Consider the following 23,656-nt stretch of genomic DNA (forward strand, 5'->3'; position numbering starts at 1 on the left):
AGGGCCTGAAAACCCAAGGCCGTGCATCGGACCTTGGTCCCTCCATTGGCAGCTCTACGTCACCTGTCAGAGACAGCCCGAGCACAATTTTTGCACATGATGAATATGGACCTTTGCTGCATCTGGCAGGCTGCAACAATGAATACAGGACACTGTAGTTAATAAATAATAAAAGCAGAAAGAAACATTAATGGGAATAAGCTTTTCTTTTGCTGGGACTGATTATTACTTTTCTGTTCTTGGGCTGTGACTAGATTGAGCTGCAAAGAGCAGCTACCAGAGCTGTGTGCACGCATGTGTTTTGTTGCTGGCTGGTTTTTAATCTGAAATATTTAACCATGACATCTTCAAAGTGCGACTGTGTCATACATCCTCATACACTAATAGATTTCAAAGATGAAGAGCCTTGCTGCTTTATGTTTAGTCATGCCTTCATCTATAAATTTATGGCAGTATTATGGTTTAATGAATTGAACAAGTCCCAGAACAACAACAAAAACGCTCTTTTGTTTGAATTTAGATATAGCGCGCTTTGTTCTTCAAACGGGTAATAAAACCAATATGTTTCTTTAGTGGTAAACTTTGGGGTAACTTCATCTCACATTACTAATGAAGCACTTGGGGAGCTGTGTGTGCACATGTACACATGTGTGTGTGTGTGGTAAACGGGTGCTTTCAGTCGTGGTGTTGGACCTAGGCTGAGCATTCGTATTCCGATAGCGATAGGCAAAGCTCCCAGAACAGATGGAGCAGAGTTCAGCACAAAGGTTTAATCCTATCAGGATGATTCCTGTATGGCCATCTGGATAATCCGGTGCACAAATTCAGTGCCTGTTAAAAGTACAACGTAGGCCAAGATTAGCGTCACAGATTTTCCACTAGACTTGTTCATATTTGACTTTATGATTCTCAGACTCCAGAAAATTGCATTAGAGAGCCTGTGATTTGTGAGAGAAATCAGATGAGGAATAAGAACTCTTAGGATACTTGAATTTCCCTTGAAGAAACTGGATTGCAGGCACTCCCTGTCCCTGGCAGAACTGCTTTGTGTTTCTGCACGGGTTGTTCTTGTTTCTGAAAGACGATTACTGTGAACTCTCTGTTGCGGGCAGACTTTCTCAATTCTGCTGAACAAAGACACCCCAGCTAAAAATTAATATTAGTTGGATCTTGTCTATATCAGGAAAATAAATTCTTTGTTTCCTGTAGAATCCATCTCAGGTGAATTTCTGATTGTAGTGCTGTGTAATGTGGGGGGGTTAATTTGAGGGATGTGGGGTTCTGGTTTTTTCCTTGTGATAGGGAAAGATGTCATAAAAATGTAATTGATACTAGTATTTAGTTTGGCAGTGAGAATTTAGATTTAGATTGAATTCTATGTTTAATCTAGAATAGTTTCTGTGTATCACTAACTGAACCTTGCCAGGGTGGTCACAATTTACCAGTGGGTGTTGGAGCATCAAGGCTCAGCCCTGTTGTGCTCTGGATGCTGCGCCTGTTGCACCTTACAGGATTTTGTCTGGTCCTGTGTTCTCACTCTAGGGAGATTTACTATGAGGGATTTACTGTTTTGTTAAGGTACTAATGGAAAATGAAAATGAGGAAACAGGACCAGGGTTGGTGGTAAAACAAACTAGGAATTTTGAAATTGTACCCACCTGCCCTTCTGTTGGGTTGGGGGTTTTGCAACGCAGTAAAGCACAGGGTTAACATTCAGCAAATATAAAATTGTTTGTTGGAGCATGAAGGACCAGTCAGTTAAATTAAGTATGTTTTGGAGTATGCAAACTATTCAGAGATGTTTGTTTTGACAAACTTTTAGGGCTGATTTATAGTACTCATTTTGGACTTCCATTTGCAAGGTTGCCTCCATCCTCACCCAGAAATTGCATCAGTACAACTATTTTTAAACTTCAGTGCACTTAACCAGATGCAGTCTCCTTTCTGGACATGCCTATTGTTTTTAAAGTAGTCATAGTAGTAGACTTAGCTGGGCTCCATAACTTTATAAGGGAAGTTGAGGGTGGAAAGCCATTGAAATTGCAACGGGAAAGGCAGATACAATTTTTTTCACTGTTTAATTAACAAAATTTTGGAGCCCATACTCAGATACAGCAATCCCATCCGTGTGTCACACCTCAGTCCCCTGCATGGTGTTTACTACCTTTGGCTTTCACACACTGTTCATGTTCCTCTGCAAGTGGCACTGTGGTGGGGAGGAAGGGCTGAAGGAATAGAGGTGCAATATTTTGGGGCCTCATGGTAAAACATTTATCTCACTTGGGGGTCAGAATATGTCTGTGCATCCCTGGGGGAGCAGAGCAGTCACTGCTTTGGTGTTGAGGTCTGAGCAAACCCATCCCTGTTGTGGAGCTGGAGGTGATGCCAAGATTTGAAAGGCCCTGTGCAATGTTCTTGGATGTCTGGTTTTCCTCCTGACCCAGTCTGTGCATCCCTGAGCACCTGAGCTGCTCAAGAGCACAGGGAGTGCTAAGCTGAGGGGCAGGCACTAGTTTAGCAATGTTTGGCCAAAGCCACCTGCAGCAGTTTCTTCGTGGCTGACTGAAAATGAAAGTCCTGCAATTCAGGGCCAAAAATGATGAGCACAAAAATTAGAGCTTAAAGCCAGCCCAAAATTTCCTAGGAATAAAAAAATCAGAGCAGCACATCAAAAATTGACAATAAAGCTGTTAGGCTTCTTGAAATCATCTATTTAGAGAGAGTGCAGATATCTTTATCAAGAAGAATAATACATGTATTGTTTATATATATATATATATATATATATTAATGTTTAGGTTGAACCTATATATTTAATTTAACCTAATTTTAAGTGGGTTTGTAACATTGCATTTTCCTTGGGGAATTAATTATTTGCCAAACAGGCATGACAGACCTTTCTTTGGAGGTCAAGTTTTACTGACTTGGAGTGAGATACTAAGGACTCTGACTGTTTTATTAATTTTTGGAAAGTAGGAGGTAGCTCCTAAAGTAAAACAAAAAAATAACCAAATAAGCAAAGAAACTCCCAGAACTTCCTCTGTGATGTGAAAGGATTTAAGAGAATGAATGAAAATACATTTCTTCCAATCATACAGAGATAACTAAATTATTATTTTATGGAAATGTTGTAAGTAAAATACAGAGCAGATTTTTTTTTTGGTAACAGGTCTCATTATTCTGGATTGCCTCCTTTTTCCATGCAGTCATTTTTCAGGCACTGATCAACAACTGAGAGCTTTGGAAATCATTAAGGAAAGAGAAACACAGAGGACTCCATGAAATGTAACTTTGCTAGCTGAGGCATCAGCAAGGATAAAAGAGAAACACTGGCTTAAGCATTGATTGTAGGTGGAATATTATCCCAGGTAATTTACATTTTCATTTCCCATTAATGGGAGCCGTGCATCCAAAACGTTCCGCAGAAAATCACAGCCAAGACCTTTAATTTCACTACTGGAAACCAGAAAAAAATGCAGCCTTCCTTCCCTTCCTTTCCCTTCCCCCAACCTGGAGGGATTGCACGGCGCGTGTATTTTTGGTTCAGTGATTTCACCCAGTGCAGATGTCATGAAGGACCGGGAGGAGGTTGCCATTTTTGGCAGGGTGCTGTAATCTTTAAGGCTTGCATATGCTAAAACCCCCAAATATCGAGGAGCAGGGCATCACATCCTCGTGCCTGTGCTGCACAGAGCTTTAGGAGTTATCTGCTCCAGGGGGAAACCTCTGCTGCCCTGTTTCCTGCACAGCAGCTGCTCATTGTCAGCAGAGAATGGGACACGGAGCTGGCTCGAGACGCAAAGGGAAGGCAGGAAGATCATCACTTCACCCAGATAAGCAGCAAACACATTGTTTAGCTTAAGAGTGAAGATTTAATGCTCCAGTAAAATACATAAAAGCTCTGCCACATTCCCTTTCCCTGAAGTGTTCTTTGGGCTGGTCCTGAGGACTTTTCCCCATCCAGGCTGGTTTCATAAGCTTCGGTTGCTTTCAGCTGCCTGTACTGTATGCCAGCCCCAGCAATGCCCCATAAACCAGCCTGGAATGGCACTACTGCCTGGGCAGACAGAAATTTTAGAGTTCACCTTTTCAGCATGTTCAGAGTAGTGAGCAGCCTGGCAATTCCCACTTCTCAGGAATGAGGATATTATTTAGTGGAAAACAAAACCACACAAACCCCAAAAAAATCCCCCTCCCCACTCAACAAAACAACCCAGCTCAACCCCTCAAAAAAATATTTGGTTTATTCTTTTAAATTGGAAAAAAGTCACAGAATTAGTGCTGAGTCCTGAGGCCAAGGTGTTGGCATTGCTGTGTTGGCTGTGCTGCTGCTGGTCCTTGTCTGAGGCAGGATGAGCCCTGCCCTGCACAGGGTGGTCCATAAGTGTCCCAAGGCTGTTGTGAAATGGGAACCCCGGTTCTGTATCCACTGCCCAGCTCTTGGGAGCTTTTCACAGGGCCCAACTATCTTAAAAAAGGGAGTTCCTTATCCTGCAACTTCTTCAGTGGGGTTTTAAGCACTCACTTGAGTGCTTTGTTGAATCACAACTTCCATAAGTTATGGTTTTGAGTGCTTAAAACTGATTTGTGTTGATATTCTGAAAAGTCACTTGTTTGGTGAAAGCATTTAATGGGTTGCAGGATCAGACCCATAAACTGTGGGTTAATCTGTGGCTCATTTATTTATTTAGCCTGGAATTAGGTTTTACCCAAGGAAAAAAAAGGAAAATTAAATTAAATTCCAGATATTTTCAGTACTTCCTCTAAGATGAGACAAAAATTCCCTGTTCCTCTTAATTCCCAGTTTTAACTGCCTTTATGGAACTCTCCTTGCGTGTCACAATACTCTTAGAGAGAAGAAAAATAAAAGCATGTGCCCTATCATTTAAACTCCTGTTGTGATGCAGCAACTGTTGTCAGAGCCTCATCTATGGAATAATAGAGGATGAAACCACACTTCATGATAAAAACTGCAGGCAAGGTCATTCTTACAGTCACCAGCACAAACTGGATATTAATCATAGAGCAAATACATTTCAGAAGCTAAATAGGAGCAGTCCCAGAGCCCTGCTGATAGCTGTGCATCCCACTAATTCACCTCAGTGAACATTTACCTCTAAGCTCAATTAACCCTTATTCCAAGGCCACCCATAAACTTTGTGGTAAATATGTTTTTTTCCCTCTGGCCTCTGTTTTCTATCAGTGAAACAGATCATTTCTGTTGGAGGATAAAAAGCTATCTCTGTTTAGAAATGCAGGTCCCTAATTAAGAGTATGAAACGTCCAGTGTGTGTTTGTGAGGCGCTGGAGTTGGTAGATTATTGATTCTGTAAGTTCAGATGCTCCTGAGGCTCTCTGTTATTTTTTCTGTCATCAGGTGCTGTTTGAGGCAGGTAGAAATGCTCAGGAGGCAGGTGGGTGGTGGTGGGAGGAGAGGAATTTCCTCCTGCAATTGCCTGCACATCAAGTTAGTTGTTAAATGTGCACAAGAAGCTAAGAGGGGAGACGTTGTTGCTGTTGTTTAGTTGTTGTTATTATTATAATTATTATTATTATTGTTATTAGTATTATTAGTACCGCTATTATTCTCCCTGCCAAGCATTGTTCAGAGGCAAATTGGAAATGTGGTAATTAGGCCCTGACTGGTAGTGTAGTACTTGTGTCCTGAGCCAAAGTTCAATGCCCTGAAATGAAATTTAAACCAATTAATCTGTTAGATTTTTATCGCTTGTCCGTGTTTTCTCAGCAATTCCCTCAGCACGTGGCCTTTGATCAACTCTCATACAAAAGCTAAAATGTGTGCCTGCTGCTAGCAAGATGGGGCTGACATTAACATGGCACTCATAAAACAATCAGAGCAGTGAAGCCCTCAAACAGACAGGGCAGAGTAATATTTAATAAAAGCGCACACATAATCTTCAGAATTAGCATTTTGTGCCTTGCAGTACCTTTGGGAGAAGAGCTTTTATTTGTGGAGTGATCATTATTATAACAAAGAAGAGCTACCTAATAATTTCCACTTTAACTCTGCAATATGCCACGAGCGTTTCTGAACCATTATGCTAAACTGTGGCGGGGTAATCATTTTATTGTCACAGTTTGAGGGGAGAAAAATCCCTGTGTATCAGTAGCTGGGAAGTGTGGGAACACAGGAACACACTGGCACATGCAGCACACAACAAAAAACTTTTCCTTTTTTTGCTCCCCATGTGCTGGAGTGGGTACCTGCCATCCATGTGTACATTGAGAAAAATGAAGATTTCATAAGAACGTTGTTTTCCTTGGAGCCATTAAGGTTTTTGCTCATAAATCCTTAAAGTTTATGGATGGAGCCCTTAGCTTTGAAGCCAGTGGCAGGATTCCCAATGGCCTCAGTAAGTTTGGCATGGCAGAACCTCCTCTGTCACCTCTGCCTGTGAGCCTGGCCCATGGGAGCAGCACAGTGGGACGTGGCACGCGTGGGCTCTGACTTGCCCTGGTGTTGTGTAAAGAAGAGCAGCTCATTGAGGCCATTTCAGCAGGTGGAGGATGTGGCCACATCACCTTCAGTGAGGAGCTGCAGGGTCCTGCTGCAGCTGGAGGGAGATGTTTGGTTTTCCCTCAGCCCAGCTCTTCTGAGAAAACACAATGAATGTGACACACTCACACCAAAGAGTCTGAAAATCCTGTCTGATAGCTGAGCCACCAAACTCTTTGGTTCTTATTGTAGTTGGCTTCCAGCTGTTCATTCAACAACAAGAGAAAAGTTCATATATGTAGGAATGAGCAATTATTCTTTTTTTTTTTTTTTTGTTATAATTCTTCCCTGGACTTAAAGTCCATTCATGTTATCAATCATGTACACTTCACTGCCTTGATTAGGACTGGTCTAAAGTCCTTCGCTGTATTTTTTTATCAGTGAAGGTTCAGACTTGGACTAAAAACTCTTTTTCGACAGAAAAAGTTAAATTTTATGTAACCTTTTTTTCTATTTGTTTTAAAAACACCATTTCAGAAATGATGCTTTGGGGTTACAGAAGGGTATGAGAAGTGATAATATTTTGAAACAAAGCATTCTGTTTTACTTGGAGGTATTGAAAAGTGTTATAGTTAATTTGAAGTAGAGATTCTGGAACTTGGCATTCTGAAAAAAGAAAAAAAAAAGTTCTGTATTTTGGTTTGTCTTCTGACCAAAACAAAATGTAGAAAAATCAATGCTTCCAGTGAAAAGATTATTCTGCCTAGCTCTGTTTTCCTAGGGTTGCACAGAAGTAAACACCTTCCAGACAGTGCTTTGAAAGTTGCCAAGTGATTAAGAGCAGAAGTATGAAGAGCAGAGGGCCTGAGCTGGCCAGACATTTGTACCAGGGGCAGAAATAGAGATGAGGTCATTGCCTTACCCCCTCCCAGTGTTACCTGTGGTGATGCTGCCAACAGGACCCAGTTCCATCCTCCTTGGTGCTCCAAGCAAAGGGCCTGGGAAGGGCAAAGTTTTAGACAGACCAGTGTCCTGAATGACACTGGTTATTGCAAATATGTCATTGTATAAACATGGTTTGTGCCCTCAAAAACAGGTAGCAGTCTGCATGCCTCCCTCAGCACGTCTTCCTTGGGATGCAGCCCTTCAGAGCCACTTCCCTGGCTGGGCAGCACCTCCTGCAGCCCTTCCAGCCTTTACAGACACTTGCACTTAAAATAAGAGAGGTTGTGTGGGGAAAGCTGGGGAGTTCCTCTGGTTTTTGTGGCATTGGAAAGTAATGCCCTGAAATCTTTTGGGAATGCACAGTGCTCTTGCTCCACCTCAGGCAGGGCCTGCAAAGGGCACCATCCTGCCCTGGTGATTAAACCACCAAGTCCTGGCATTTTATCCTCAGAGGAGATGTCCTGGGCTATTGCCAGCAGGTTTGATGAGGCACTGATTCAGCACAATTCCTACATATTTAAATAAAATGCCATGTGCTCTTGGTCACAGTGGCTTTGCAGGTGAGAGTGTCCCAGTGAAGAAGTGACAGTCCCAGCTCAGCACAGAGCCCTGAGTGTCTGCCTCAGTCCCCCTGGCTCCCATGGATGGGACTTGGCATGTGTTTGATATGAAGCAAATACATTTATAAAATATTAGAATCAAATACATGAGGCAGCACAGACAGGGCAGCAGCTTGAACCTCTGAGTGCACCTTGGGGAGCACAAAGAACATCACAACATAAACAGCAAGGACTTTTTTGTGGGGTCCTGTAACTGCACAAGAGTATCTTGCATTCACTCTAAAGATTACTTGATTACTATAATTTTCAATTGTAGAGTCATTCATGTTGGAAAACACCTCTAAGGTTGAGTTCAACTGTAAACCCAGCACTGCCAAGCCCACCACTGAACCGTGTCCCCAAGTGCCACATCTACATGGCTTCTAAATACCTCTAGGGATGGTGACTTCCCTGGGCAGCCTCTTCCAGTGCTTGACAACCCTTTCAGCAAAGCCTGCATATGTTTTCTGTTAATGGCTTATGGTCTCAAATAGTTTTTATTCACTGGTATTTAGGAAAAAAAAATGTTGCTTGTAGTCTTTAGGAAAAGTAGCTCATTCTCTGACACATGGGAAACTGATTATCTCTGGGTTTTATTGTGGGGGGTATGTGTCCACAATCAACTGGGAATACTGGAAAGGGTGTAATTTGGAAGTGATTTTAATTTTTATTTATGAAAAAGTTTGATTCTGTGAAAGGGCTAGATGGCATTTTGAAAAGCTGCTTTCACTGTAAATCTGTTGCTGTGAGCTTGGCTGAAGGAAAAGCATTTGCTTTTGGACATCTCAGTGGTTTTTATGCACAGTTTTATGCAAGTAATTTGAATCCAAATTAAACATATTGAAGTTACTTCTGTGTGCGCGCTACGTTTTCGTGACGGTAATGTCAGGATGTTTCTTTTGTTAGCTCATGTAAAAGTTAATGGCTGTACTCTGCCAAGTTTGGAGTAGGGTAATGATTTTTTTTGCTGCCTGTTTGTGTTTTTCCCTGGAGCTGGCATCCCCATCAGCTTAAGTAGTGGAAAAGTTTGTTCTGACACTTGCAACCTTTTGTAGGTAGGGCTGGGGTCGGTTTGCTCCCCATCCGTGCCTGCCACCACCAGTGGTGTGAGGCTGGGGCAGTGCTCACAGAAACACTGCTCAGGGTGACTCAACTGCTCCCTTCCCAGCTCCCCACCCACCCACCCTGCCCAGGGGCTGGGAGGAAGGAGCTTCCCAGCAGCCACACTGGCTCTTGCAATCAGCTCCGACCAACCAGAACTTCACTGAGGAAGCATAAAGATGCATGGGGTCTCTTTAGCCCTTTATGTCTGGAGCATTTTGAATGAGGCTTCTGTGAATGAATTAATTTCCTGTCTTTACAATTAGAAGAATTTAGGACAGGGGCTGTGCTTCATTAAGTAACTCACTACACTGTCACGCTGAGTAACTCATGAGGGTAAGGGCTTTAGCCTGGATGGTGCTAACCCACAGTGGCTTTAATATCCCCATCTTCCTACTGAGTCCTTACCTGAGGAAGTGCCTGAGTGCTCTTCCTTGAGTACATCACCAAATAATCAAAGTTACAAATCAAATTAACAGCTCAATCGGCCTTTCCATCAAGTGGCAATTCACAGCCAAATGCCACCAACCCTAAAGCTGGGCAGTGGCATCCATTCCTGAATTTGCAGTGCAGCCTCTTCCCTCTGGCTTCATAGCTACAGGAAAGAATCATTCTTTCCATCCCTGAGGTTGGCTGGTGGAGCTGTGCTGCTCCTTGAACCTATTTTCCATGAGTAATGAAATTATTGAGGTACCTGCTTTACTTGAAATGTTATCTAATATTACCAGTGCCATATTCTCACCTCATGCAAGGAAAAATTGGTAGCATCTTGGGTGAAGTTGCTTCTTTCCACCAACCTGTGTGACCACACAAAGACTCCACAGCATTGTGGAGGAGCAGGAGTGGAGTTACTCAGGGCTTCCTGCCTATTTTTACACTAATATTATTTCTGTTGCTTCAGCACTGTTAAATTCCAAGGTGCCCCTGTGCTGCAGAGGAGGAGAATCAATATGTGAATGTTTATACTGCCCCAGCCCACCAATATCTGAGCTGCTTCTGCCTATAAATTCTTAAACCAGAAGCTCTTAGTCCAAGATTTGAGCAGCACTTGAGTTTTCAGCATTCTCTCAGTGGCTCTGAGTAGAAACAATGCCAAGAAAGTGGCTGTAAGGCTCCATGGATATGGCAAAATGTGTTACACACACATCTTGTTTATCCTGTAGATGCAATACAACTGGAATGACTGGATGGCAGCTGTGGCTTTGGTTGTGGGGTGTTGTTTTTTTTGTAGTAGCCAAAGCATTAATCAGGGCAGGATGGTTTCATACTGAACAACCTGGATCTGATTGCAGAACAGTTAGAGAAATGCTGAGGGTTACACCCTTTTTTATTTTGCCAATATTTTCCATAATATTTATGGGAGTTTCCTTGGTGAGTTTGGGTTCTGATGGATAATAAAGCAAGCTTACTGGAGATTGTTTTATTAACTTAGGTCTTGTGCATTTCACATACAATAAAAAAAGGGATGTGTCTTGATTTCCAATTGGTCTCTGCCCATCATGCTGTGATTTTTTTGTTAATGTAGAATTTAAACAAAAATTTATTTTTCAATGCAGATAATACAAACAAACAGAAATTAATTAAGGAAAAAAATGCTTCCAAAGATAGAGTTTGAAGTCATGCATATGTACTATAAAGAACATGATTGCTGAAATCTTTGTGTTAGTAAGGGGGGGAAATGAAAGCTCCTTTTATTTTATTTTTCACACTTCTTCTATCATTAAAATCCAGTTCTAACAGCAGAATACTTCTCTTTTTCATGTGTGTTGAAAAGCAGCTACACCATGTATCAAAGCCATCAGTCCAAGTGAAGGATGGACTACAGGAGGTGCCACTGTCATCATCATAGGAGACAATTTCTTTGATGGGTTACAGGTCATATTCGGCACCATGCTGGTTTGGAGTGAGGTAGGTGTTGTCTCATAGCTAATGTCTCACAGCTTTGTCTCCTTGTAGCCAGCCTGTCCTTTCTCTGGGCCACATGCTAAATCAGCAACAAATGTCGACGCACAGATCCTTGCCTCGCTCTGTTTTATGAAAATAATTAGTCAAATTTACCTGTGGCAGGAACCCATTATAGCCAGGGTGATTTGCATCTTCTCGTGCTGGCCCAGAATTTAGCTCAGTGGGTTTTATTCCAAGGAAAGGGGCCTGTGTGAATAATTCTGTATTTAGCACTACAATAGCTAAGGGCCCACAGGAAACAAATGTTTAGGTGATCCCACTTTCCAGGGAAACTGGCTGCTGGTAGCTGCAGCTCAATGAGGTGGAGATTGCAAAATTCAACACCTCTGAACAGCATATCTCTAAAGCCTGGATACTTGCTGTAATTATAATTTTCATAGCAGCAAACAAATGCACCACGTTGTATCCACAGTGGACTCTTCATACCTGTCGTTTCACAGGAACCCTTTCCTTGTTTCTTATCCATTTTTTTGCTGTTGTTATTCCTTCCAGCTCCTTCAATCCTGTCTTTTCCCAGCAGATAATTATTTGTCGAGCCTGGCATTCCCCAAAACCCTGTAGAAAGTTAAAACCCAGGCAGCACCACCCCAATGGCCATAGCCAGGGCTGTAGAAACCATGGCAGAGTTCCCCCACTGGCACAGGGAGACAGCTCCAAGAAAAGGTTTATATTTTGAACTTAGGGCTTTCCAAAAGCATTTTTGAGGTTTAATAAGAAATTGTAATTTTCATTATATTAATACTGAAAAAAACCCCCGCCTCCCTGAAATATCTGTGCAACACTTCCCAGCAGTGAGAGGATCTTCTGATGCTTTACCTTACATCCTGTAAATCTTAAATCAACACCACAGCTTAATTTATATCCAGCACGTTCCCCCTACTGATTCCATTGCACATATGGCAGCATTTTTTCCATGTGAAGAGTATTCTCTAATGTCCTTCACTATTCTCCCTCTCTCTCTCATCCTTCCACTTGAGGACAAGTGTGGATGAAAGGGCATTCCAGAAAAGGAGAGATAGTAAATGAGCCCTATTCTGAAGCCCTTATGTGATCATGAAAGTGCCCCCTGGGCCCAGTGTAAGCATTTTGTGTGTTAGCATTGAGGCCATTATGGCTGCAGACGTTTAGCAGGGAAAGGTGAAGGGGCTGGGAGGAAACTGCTCCTATTCCGGTGCTGCAGAATTAGATCTTTCATTATAAATCTTGATTCTATTTATTAGTGGAAGCCATTAATTGTCAATTTCTAATCTCAGGAGACTGAGTGCTGGTCAAAACATTGTTGCTGATGGTTGCAAGGCCTTGTCATGGAATTAATAATGTTAGAGGAGGTCCGGACTGAAGCCAGTCTGTTGTGTGGGAACGCTGCAATGGGCTGCAGCTCTTTCACTGCCTCCCTCTTACAGAACTGCTTCTCATTTCATAACCTGTGAGAGCAGTCAAAAATCATATAGGAGAAAAGAACATTCTTTCTAAAAGAAGCAGACAAACATGGTAAACAAGTGCAGAAATGCATGAGCTGAGTGATCCCTAAATAATAGTGATCTATAAATAATTCAAGTTACACATACAAGCCACCTATGAAGTACAAAATAAGTTCTTTCATTTGCCTTCCCATTTCTAAAAATGTCTAAGGAATTTTCAGTACCCAAGAAGAACATTTTTGTTTTACTTTAATAGAGTATAAAATTGAACTGTCAAACCTCTGAATCTGAATCCTTTACAAAACTGGAGCAGGCTCATCCTGAGTTGCCAGTAAGGCCCAGTTATGAGCAAACTCAGCCAGGTTATTTTGTCATTTAATTCTGGACAAATTTTAAAGTTCATCCTGTTGTTTCATGGATCCAAACAAAACATCATTTTAGTGGGCTTCAGAAAATCCCAAACAAAACCAGATAGGCAGAGACTAAAAAAAAGAATGAGTCTTGCAGAGCATTTTCATGTGGATTTTTCCAGCTTCAGTTTCAGCTATAATTGCAGGTGGTTTGGGGGATGAAGTCTAATATTGAAATTAAGTATCATTTTGCTACAGACTTTGCATGGGACCTTGGGCAAATCGTATAATCTACTTAAAGTTCAATTCCCTTTCTCTAAAACAGTAATAAGATTAGTCACCTTCTTTGGAGAGGTGCTGTGAAGGTAATTATCATAAAGGTCCTATATTACTCAGACTTTATTATAGCAAAATCCATGTAAATACCTGAGCTGCATGGATATTTAAAATATAAATGCTACCCTAATTCAGAAGTAAAGTTAAGAGTCAAAAAACCCCAAACAACTTCCTTTTAAGAGTGAATTTGTTGCTGTCAAGCAGCATGTTATAAATAATTTGAAATGTAAATAATATATTTTTAATTTATTTTACATGTATTCAAGTTTTGTAATTGAAATATTTATATGCTTGAAATGGAGTTGACTGTGTTAAAAAAGGAGGTTTAAAATGGTTTCTGAAACACATATTTATTATTTAAACATATATTTTAGCTGTAAACACTCTAACATAATTGCAACCTTTCTCAGCCAGGGAGAACTAAATAAAAACTTAATTTGTCACATTAATTTTGAGCAGAAATGCAGATACTCTAAGCCAGTAGGTTCAATTAATCCTTACCTCCCATATTACTTTAGAAAAATGACTTTAAAAGCCCTTGGTATTTTTAGAATACAGCAGAATGGGCTGTCTAATGCCTTTTTCTTTTTTTTGAGGGACTTTCGTAAGCGCCAAACAAACAGCGCTGCTCTATCGTGTGCACATGCTGGGTGTGCTCAGAGCCTCCCAGCAAACACTCTGTGTGCCAGACAGGCTCTGCTGCCTGTCTGTGCCGTGCACACACACACAGAGCTGGAATCTGGGGGGTTTCACCCAGGCTCTGGGTCCCTGCGTGTCACAGATATTCCAAACTGGCCCTGCTGATAAGAACCCTTCTCGTTTCTCTCTCCCGTTGGGGTGCTCAGACTCTGAGAGTCGACTTGCAGGGCAAATACATGATTGTGAAGACAAAATTAGTTTCTTATAAATATTCCACAATATTTGCTTAAAATGAACTATTTCTTCAAACATTTTCCTGCCAAGAACATTCCTGCAGCTGTACAGAGTCAGCTGGAAACAACTTCTTTTTCTTTTATATTAAGAAAACATGAAGCACTGACACATCTTTTTTTTTTTTTTTTTTTTCTTTTTACCTTTGTACAGCACAAAAACAGAGGATGATTTTTTGGTTTGGTGGCTTTTTTGTGGTTTTTTTTTTTTTTTTTTAACTGCTGCTGAATCAAATTCTGTAACACAGTTTATTATTTTGCTTTTTATGTTTGTTATTGATTTTGGAAGTCTCTGGCTTTGAGTGCTTATTTTGGAGCTCTGACTCATTTTTAAAAAATGAGTAGGCACCCTCTTTTTGCAAACCAAGGCTTATTAAGCAGCATCTGGATGCCCAGAATTGAGGCATGCAAAGTCATTGGTTGTTTTTTAAAATATAGGTACCCTAAGGGTTCTGTTCTCACTGAAAGCTGTCATTACCTTCCCTTGGTGGGATTTTTCTTCATTCCTCTTCTAATGGTCCTCTTCACACAGAGTCAAAGTCAAATTTATGACTGATTGTCACCATTTCCCTAACCACAAACCAGAGCTCAAGCATGCAAAAATAAACTAGTGACTCAGATTAATGACATCTCCTTATAAAATGTCACTTTTAAAAAAAGAAAGTAACCTGGCACTCTGAAGAGTGTGAAATGATGCTGTATCACACAAGAATGCCTAGAATATATTAGCAAACCACAGAAAGAGGCATATTGTACACACTCAGCCCAAATGTGTTTTGGATTTTGAAGGCCAGGCACCACCCACCATTCAAAAGAGCCCAAACTCAGGTTTTAGTGCAGCCCACTGTAGGTCCCAGCTGACACGTAAGAATTTATACCAAACAGCAAATGCAGTTGCTAAGTATCAGGCCAAATCACTTGAAAATCCCTTGGGAGAAAGGTCCAGTTACTAATTTTATGTCCAGCTCCGTTTCTCAATTTGCTAAATGCTGGAAAGGAGGAGGAGGATGGATCTGGGAATTTTGTCTGCTGGGTTCATGTCCAAATCACAGGTTAATGCCTTGCTCAAGACCTACATTTAAAAATATATGTTCAGAAAGGGGCATAACTCATATTTAGGAATTCTTGGTTCCTGGCATGTTATTCTTTTGGAGTCTGTTCATCCACCAAGAGTTCCCAGCTGAGGTGAGGATGCACAACTGGCCCTGCTGGGTCACACAGGGAGCTCATCCATCTCAGGGTCTTGTGGTTGTCACTGGACAAGGACAGATGCTTAAAAACAACAGGGTGAACACGTTGTGATGCTTCCCCAAAAATCTGTATCAGTCTCCATCTCTTTGGGGCTCAGAGGCATCCAGAAGTGGTGTCTTTACTTTTAATATCCCTGGGTGGTAATAGCTCACCTCCTCCAGATGCTTTCCATGTAAATATGAGGCAAATTGTGCCCTAAAGAAGGAACAGGCTATGTCAGTGAAAAAGGAGAAAAGGTGGAGTAGGTCCCCCACATCAGGCCCCAGGCTGACAGGAAAGCATCCCATAATTCTGGAGTTATGGAAGGCAGGGGCAGATCTGCTTTTGCTGTGGATGGGCTTGGACTGCCCAGAGAAGTACAGCACCAGTTGGGTCACTTGGATTGCAAACCAGAGTCAGGACAATTTGGAGAGCTGCTCCTAGTCCATAGCTGTGGAACCAGAATCTGAGACCCAAGGTGGGAGGTTTCGATGTGCAAGGGAACATTTTTTGTCCCTTAAAGCCAATCTCCTGCTATGACAGCAATCTAGGGAACTCCTGGTGTGTAACCAAGCTGGCCAGTTCCCTCTGTGTGCAGGAGACCTGAAGGCTGACCCAGAACAAAGGGCCCAGCACCAAATCCCTGCCAGTGGTCAATGACAGATGTGATGGAGAAAAAGCAAAAGGAAAAGGCACGTGTGCTCTCCTGGTATACCTCCCAAGCTTTAGTTGTAGGGAAAAGAGGAATAAAATACATCCTGAGTGTCCTAAACCATAGGACTTCAGACATAATGTTCACCCTTTGGGAATGTGTGGGCGACATTATTGTATATTTGTGGTTTTAAACACAGTTAAACTTATTTACTTCAGAGCACAAAGGAAAACCAAACTGTTTGTGGAGAACAAACCAGGAAACTTGCTTAACTCTCCCCAGCTCTCTGTAACAATGGACCATAAATAGGTCAGACGTTTCTTGGGAACCAGGGAAGATGAGTATTGGAAAATGCCACAAATTATGTTTAAAGAACATTAAAGTGGTGACAGACCAGTAAATGCTGGGAAATTCAAAGATACAACCAGAAGCTGCCTGTATAGCTCATGCCAGAATGAGGGTGAGGGATGCAAGGCTCATGCTGATGTAGTAAGATGAGCGTGTTAACCTTTACTACTAAAATCCTTGGCTGTTTTTACAAATATTTTTTCCCAACAATGTAATGAATTTTTTCTCATCTTGCCAGTTCACCCAGTTAACCAGAACCAGTTGAGGATGGGATTTATCTCAGTTATGTTTGGCTGCTTACAGTTGAGCAAATGGTCTAAACTTGTTGTGGTAGTTCAGTGGGGAAGGGTTGAAGCTTCCAGGGATGGCTCATCCCAACGTGAGAGGTTTCTGAAGCACTAGAAATCATTTACTGCTTGGCATTGCCTTTTGCCTCTGCTGGCTTTTTAGGGCATGGAGAGAATTGGCCTGGACTTTTAGGCTTTGGTCAGCTCAACTGCAAGACAACTCAGTTTAAGTAAAAGCATTTCGTGGAAGTTTGGGTTTAGTTTTGGGTTGTGTTTTAATTTTTAGGCTTTTTTCCCAAATTGATAGAGTGAGCAATTTAGGAAAAAAGGCAGGTTTCTTTAAAAAGTAAGTGAGTTTCTAAACCACATGATTCCAAAGCAGAGCCTGAAAACATACTTTTGGAGCTCCCAGACAAGAAGACATCAACCCCTACATGATAATTTCTAAAATGACATGTGGCTTCTGACTTCTGTGGATACGAATAACTCTTGGAGCATTTGATGCTGGTAGTTTTGGTTTTGACGTTCAACTTGATTTAATATTAATTTTCTTATTTTAAATATGGAGAGCTCCCTACTGTGTGTGCCATTTCCCTCTGTAGCACAGATGGCTCTCAGACAGATATTACTCTCCTTCTGTGCTCTTTTTTAGTCCCGTGCCCTAAACAAAGAACTGGATCAAAGTCTGGGGTTTTTTTTGGTAGGGCCTTACTACAATGCTGAAACATTTGGTTCCTAGTAAAAATAAGAACAAAATAAGCTTTTTATTTAAAAAAATCTCTTGAAATTTATTCCTTAATCCAGGATATGATTTGACCAAGAGCATAGAGCAGTTGGCTGCATGGGGTGCTCACACTTTGCTCATAGCCTGTCAAGCCAGGTTATGTCTTGGTTTTATTTGCCTCTCTAGAGGGGCATTAATGGGCCACAGGCAGAGAAGTATTAGCCATGTGCCAGAGCTGTATCTTCATTGTTGGACACAGTCCTGTCATCTTTTCTCTGGACCTCTTTTTACTGTTTTTTCTAAGGGAGCACAATGAGTGAGAAGAGGACATTTTGGTGATGGGGAAGACAGTGCTGTAGCTTCTGAGAGCAGCAGAGATTTGAGTTAACCTTGCTATGAATTAGTAAACTCCTAGATGTCTCTGCTACACATTTCAGGGACCACATTTTAAATCCAGCCCAGAATCCTGAAAAAGCAAAAATGGTCTAGAGCCTGGAAAGTGCAGCACTGACCCACCCCAACCGTTGTGCCAGCAGGATCAGAATCCCCTGCCCCAACAGAAAGAAAGTCAAGTTTATCTACTTATTTCTGTGTAAATCCACACCTGAAGAAGCCCTCTCAGATTGTGTCAGTCTTTGCAGTGAAGGCAGACTGGAAGTGATGGCTAGATGGTTTTCTTTGGTACATCGTTTTTGAGTGCTCTCATAATTTTGAAGGAAAGATCCAGCATCCTTTAGAAGCCAAGACTGCATTTCTACAGGAATCAGTTACACCTCCACAAAATGAATAGAAAATTAAAACAGTAGCACAGGGTGCTCTACCAGTGCACAGATGTCAGCTGGGGACCGGAGTTTTTAAAACCTTGGACTTGTGCTGTGCCATGTTCACACGTGTAATCATGTGTCATTTATGGATCTGATTTGTTGGACACTGTCATGACCCCAGAATTCATCTGAGCAAATGTGGGTGTCCTGCTGCTGTAGGCTGCAGTTATTGCATTACACCAGGGCTGATGCTTGGACTAGGAAACAAGTGCCTGCCATGTATGAAAACAGGAATAATGCTGTTACGAGAATTCCTGTAAATATTGTGGTCATTGCCTTTTGTGTGGGTTACATCAAGATTGTATTCAAACACTGACAGGTTAATTACATGTTTCAAAGCTTATTCACTGTGATCTGAGAGGAAAGTGTTATTAAAGAAGTGTTCAGCATCTAACAGTGCTTGTTTTCTCTTTCTTCTCCCTCCCCAATGTTTTCTCTAGCTGATTACTCCACATGCCATCCGTGTACAGACGCCTCCCCGACACATCCCAGGGGTTGTAGAAGTCACATTGTCCTACAAGTCTAAGCAGTTTTGCAAGGGAACGCCTGGAAGATTCATTTACACAGGTATGGATGCTTTAAATGTAAGGGGGAAAAATAGGGCAGGCAATATATCACCCTTGCTAGGGCTTCTGCTTTTGTCATTAAAAGCTCTGCTTTATCTTATTGTTTTGGCTGAGGACGTCACTGAAAGCACCAGTTTGAGGCTGGAGTCAGAGCTGGGGGCTGTAGGTATGAATCTGAAAGCACACCAGTGTGGGATTTTTGTTTGCTTGTTTGTCCTCACAATGGGACATCTCTTTACTCAGGAGGGGAGAGGAAGGAGGGAAACAGATACTCCAGCAATTAACCAAACAGAGGAAGAGTGCAAGCACAAGGAGCCAGACACACAAACCTGCCTTGAGAAGGATCCTGCTAAACATCTCCATCTCATGCTGTCCAGCAGGTGTTGCAAGGGTTCCAAGCCTGTTTGCCAGTCCATCTCACCATAACTCTCTGGCTTCCAGGGAGCCCAGTGTGCTTTGGGGTGCTCTCCTAAACTGGAGACCGCTGAGTTGAGTGATTTGCCCTCAAAAAAACTAACAAAAAAAACCCCACTCTGGAACATTGCAGGTGCTGTCAGTGTCAAACCACTCTCAGTAGTTATAAGAATGGCCTGGGAAATAAATCAAGTAGCAGCCTAACTTTTTAAAAAGGATGTGTGTCATTGATTCCTCGGAAGCTGTGTGCTCCAGGAATTAACAGCTTTGCCCTGCTTTTGATGTGCTTTTAATGCACTTGTTGTTGTTCACATCTACAGACAGGACTATGCTGGAGCTGTTTGCCTGAACTGTGGTTCAGTACAACTCAGTACAATTAATTTCCTCACCCTCAATTGCTCCTGGAACTTTAGGATATATCATAAATACTTGTGACTAAGGCATTCTGAGTTCTACTGGGCTCACACATTGCTCCAACTCTCAGTGTACACACAGAGACTTGAGGCAGAGGAGAGAATTCTGTGCTCCAGATGGGCAGGAAACTCTCATTTGAATTTTGTTAACGCTAAGCAAGTTGAACAAAGGTTATATTCTTTTTTGTCTTTTTCAAATACCCTCTCCCCCAGATGATATTATGCACTGGGTTTCTTTAAACTGACTCTTAAAATTCTCACATATTGCCCTGCTGGCTGAGCAGCAGGCACTTGTGGAAGCTGTGTGTGTTTATTTGGGAGCATTATGATTTCAGCAATGCGTGGGAAATCCATATATTGTACAATAACACAGCATATCAAAAAAATAATTAGAGTTTTGAATGTGTTGGAACAAAAGGAAAAGCAAAGGTCAGTTGATGGCTGGTGCAAGTTGATGGTGTGAGCCATGACAGGAGGGTGTTGCCCAGAGCTTTGGGCTCTTTGAGGTGAATCCTTTCCCTCCTCTCTTTCTTGCAGGAAGTTGTGCTGTCCTGCCTGTTGTCACGTCACTGAGGTGGCTGCCCCTGGGGCTAGTGAAATGGCAGGTGTGGATATGGAAGGGGAAAAAAAGAGCAAACCTGCTTCCCTTGACTTTGCAAAGAAATTTTTGATGACTTTAAATGTAAAAATGGCCTGGACCCATTTTGGGGTTGCTTTTCAGATCCTCATTAATTAGCTTTCCTAGTAAAAATGAGGGCAGCAGTTTAGCTTGTCTGCCCAGAAGCAGATGGCTGAATGGAAATAAAGTGTCCCAGTAGGGAGAGTGTTTCCATGTATGCATTTTCTGGTTGGTCTTTAAAACACAGTATTTTTCATCCAGTAAATGGAAGTTATGAAATACTGAGCAATAATGATAAAATCAAAGGTGATTCAGTCCATGGACAAATCTCTCATGCAGTTACTTACAGAGGTACAATAGATACAGAAAAGGTGTTGAGACTGAAATCCTACCTCACACAATTTGCATTTTCCTTTTAGACAGAGCCTGAACTTAAATGTAGCTTTTTAAAAAGGACTAAATGAAACTAAAATAAAAACAATTAATGCATCCTGACCTTCAGAAGTGCCTTCCAGCCCTTTAAACAAAATGCAGGTTCAGTACATGCCTGCCGATTAGTTTTAGTTAACTGAAAATTATAGGATTGACCCAAGAGGAAAATTTTGTTTGCACTCCAATCACTTTTACAAATTAAGGAAAATTACCACAATTTTGTTTAGCTAAGGTTTCACACTGAGTTCACGAAATTAGCTCAGCCATCCCAACAAAGTCAGCACTTTGTTAGTGAGCACTAGAAAAAAACTAATAGTCTATGGTGTGTACAAACGAAGCATAGAAAAAGCTATGATGCTTTAGAGAACTAGGCCAAGTGGTTTTAATTAGGATTATTGGTTCATTGTAAGTTTTGAAGAACAATCAAACTAGCAGATTAGCTGTTTCTTTTAAAGCTAGAATTTCTTGCCATTCATTTTTCCCATGAGAACTTGTTTTAACTCCCACATAGCACTATTTTTTTTTCTTTTTTTTTTTTCTTTTTTTTTTTTAACAAGGCCTGCAGGAAATGGACCAATTGGAAGTTGGGATACAGTAACATTCCCCAGCATCACTCCAGCCGATGGGAGTTTTTCACAATGTTCTTCAGTGAACTCAGTGTTCTGGAACATATTACAAAACCACAGAGGCCAAATGTTTTCTCAGAGGAGTTTGGCCTCTGTTTTTGGCCGAAAACATTTCAGCATCACTTGCTGCTTATTTACCCTGCTATTAGGAACAAGAAAAGGGGAGAGCAGAAAAAGCAAGGGGGGAGAAGCAAAGGAGAGGGTGTGTGAGAGAGAGAGAACAAGACCTGGGGTTTGTGGGCGGTGCAGGAGTTGATCAAGCGTAGTTTCCTTTCTGGTGAGAATGTCCCTGCTCGTTAATGGTCCCATTTTGTGGTCAGGTCTCATTTAGAAGAAATTATTTTTAATCAGTGTTCAACAAAATATCCCCTCAAGCCACCTGGCTGTAAACTGTTTTTTTCTTACTGTTAAGTAGTTAAGTTCTCAGAAGAAAATACCCAGTGACCCATTAATTTTAGCCTTTTTTTCCTCTTTCACTGCAAATAACTTAGTAACATGATCTCTAAGTAGCCCATGTGCCATCTAGGAACCAAGGTCATATATATACAGAAAGATCCTGGCTTTTGTGAGTATTTCTGAAAGAAATAAACCAGTGTCACCCTGTGCTTACAAGAAAACATAAGTTTTTTATTTTCCATCTGCAGAGCGAGCCATTAGCATGCACTTAGAGTGCAATTATTTCTTAGATTTTAAGCTTTGACATTCCTGAGAGAACGTTATCAGAAATGCAGAAGTCTGAACACACCTTGAATGTGTGTTCATTTTGGAATAATGAAAAAAATCCATATTACACATAGAAATACCCAGACCTGCTGTGGCACTGCTCATCTCTAAGTCTCTTCTAGCACTGGAGTGCACTGAATGAATTCAGCTTTGTGTCACAACTTGGGAGTCAAGTTTGTGTCACTACCATTATTTTAGGACTGGAGAGACTGAGATAAAGGAAGAGATGAAAGCTACAAATCCATAGGTAGTTTGGGAAGGTGACTCAGGGCATATATGGTCTACTTAAATAAGAAATGAGAGTTGGCACAAATTTGTGATACCAGACAGGCCTTTGAGATTCTGTTTGGGTTTGTTTTAATTTAAAAAAATGGATGCACCATGGACAACATGAATTTCATAAATGACTTTTGCAGTGGATATAAGCTGCAAGATTTGAGTGGGGCTACACGACTGTAAGTGAGATGAGAATTTATCTCACTGCATATTGGAAAGGACATATGGAGGGCCCATAAAAATGCATTATGCTGTGTCTTCTACCACCTGCTCAGTTTAAGATTTTGTGCTGTTTTTCCCAAAACAGAGCAAAAGACTTCCTAGGGGCCAGAAGTACAGAGCTGTGTCACTGAGGTTGTGTGCAACATGGGTTAATTCAGATTCTTGGCTGAGCAGTACCCCCAACACTGCTCCTCCTTTTGGCAATAGGTTACATGCTTGGATACAGGTTGGAATTTAGGGACCATTTTAATTTGCATTAGGCTTGCAGGGAGGCTGTGGGCTGAACCCTTTGTGTGCTGAGAGGGCTCCAAGGGGAGCAGGCCAGTGCCCCATGGGCCTTTTGGGGTTTGTTGTGAGCTCTGGGGTGGGATGTGTCTCTGGAAGTGCTGCTGATGGGAATGGCTGGATGGAGGATGAGTGTAGGCACACAGGGCTGGGAATAACCCCCGTGCTGAGCTCTGATCCTGCAGGGTAACTGTGGCAAAGGCTGGGCAGGACAGGGTGGACGCTGCCAGGAGTGACCAGTGTTTGTGTTACACTGTTGGCCCCTCTGTGTGGGGAGATGTGGAAATCCTGGTGCTGTGGAGGTCAGCATATTCACAGAATTTCTGGGAAACTGCATCTGTCTCTGAAATGTCACAGGGCTTCTCAGGGAACTTTTCACTCCCGTATTTGCTACGAAGAAGAAATGGTCATGGAAAATTCTGAAAACATTTGAGTCTGTGTACAAAGAGGAAGGGCCTTGTAGATCACAGGTGATTTGGGCAGCATTTCAAAAAGTCTCAGTATTAGGTGACTTAATTTTCAGATTTTTAATTTTAGATGGTTTTATTTAAAGAAGTACAGGAGTAGTTGTCTTCTGAGAATCATTGTCTTTTTATTTTTTGAAGTCAAATACCTTTAAGAGTAAGAGAACAAAATATACCTGTTACCATCTAAAACTTCAGTCCACGGTCCTGGAAGCAGAGGTTGGAGTCACACACAGAGATATGGTCACAATTGGAACCATTTAAAAACTGATCTTGAGTCCCTTAAATTTCCAACCTGGTAAATTTCAGTGATTTCCTTTGCTAGAAAATTTTTCTCTTTTCAAGAAAGCACCAATAGCTAAGTTCAGAAGGTACATAATCAATGAAAATCAGTTTTCAGAATGGAGAGTTCTGGAGTTTGTAGACTAAAGAAAAGAACATCAGCAAA

At 41.6% G+C, this 23,656-nt stretch overlaps 1 protein-coding gene across 7 annotated transcripts in view; it reads left to right on the top strand.

Annotated features, from left to right (window-relative positions):
* Positions 1-23,656, top strand: part of EBF1 (EBF transcription factor 1) — a 269,031-nt gene that overhangs the window by 188,805 nt on the left and 56,570 nt on the right. For 4 of the 7 annotated variants that reach the window (XM_059859784.1, XM_059859783.1, XM_059859779.1 and 1 more), the window contains exons 9-10: positions 10,880-11,010; positions 18,609-18,735. In XM_059859784.1, coding sequence (XP_059715767.1) covers positions 10,880-11,010; positions 18,609-18,735 — 258 coding nt within the window. Of the gene's footprint in view, positions 1-10,876; positions 11,011-18,608; positions 18,736-23,656 lie in introns of all 7 variants that reach the window. The other 3 variants (XM_059859782.1, XM_059859778.1, XM_059859780.1) reach the window with 1 other exon arrangement.

Source organism: Haemorhous mexicanus, chromosome 15, assembly GCF_027477595.1.
Source record: "Haemorhous mexicanus isolate bHaeMex1 chromosome 15, bHaeMex1.pri, whole genome shotgun sequence".
In the NCBI taxonomy this organism is placed as follows: Eukaryota; Metazoa; Chordata; class Aves; order Passeriformes; family Fringillidae; genus Haemorhous; species Haemorhous mexicanus.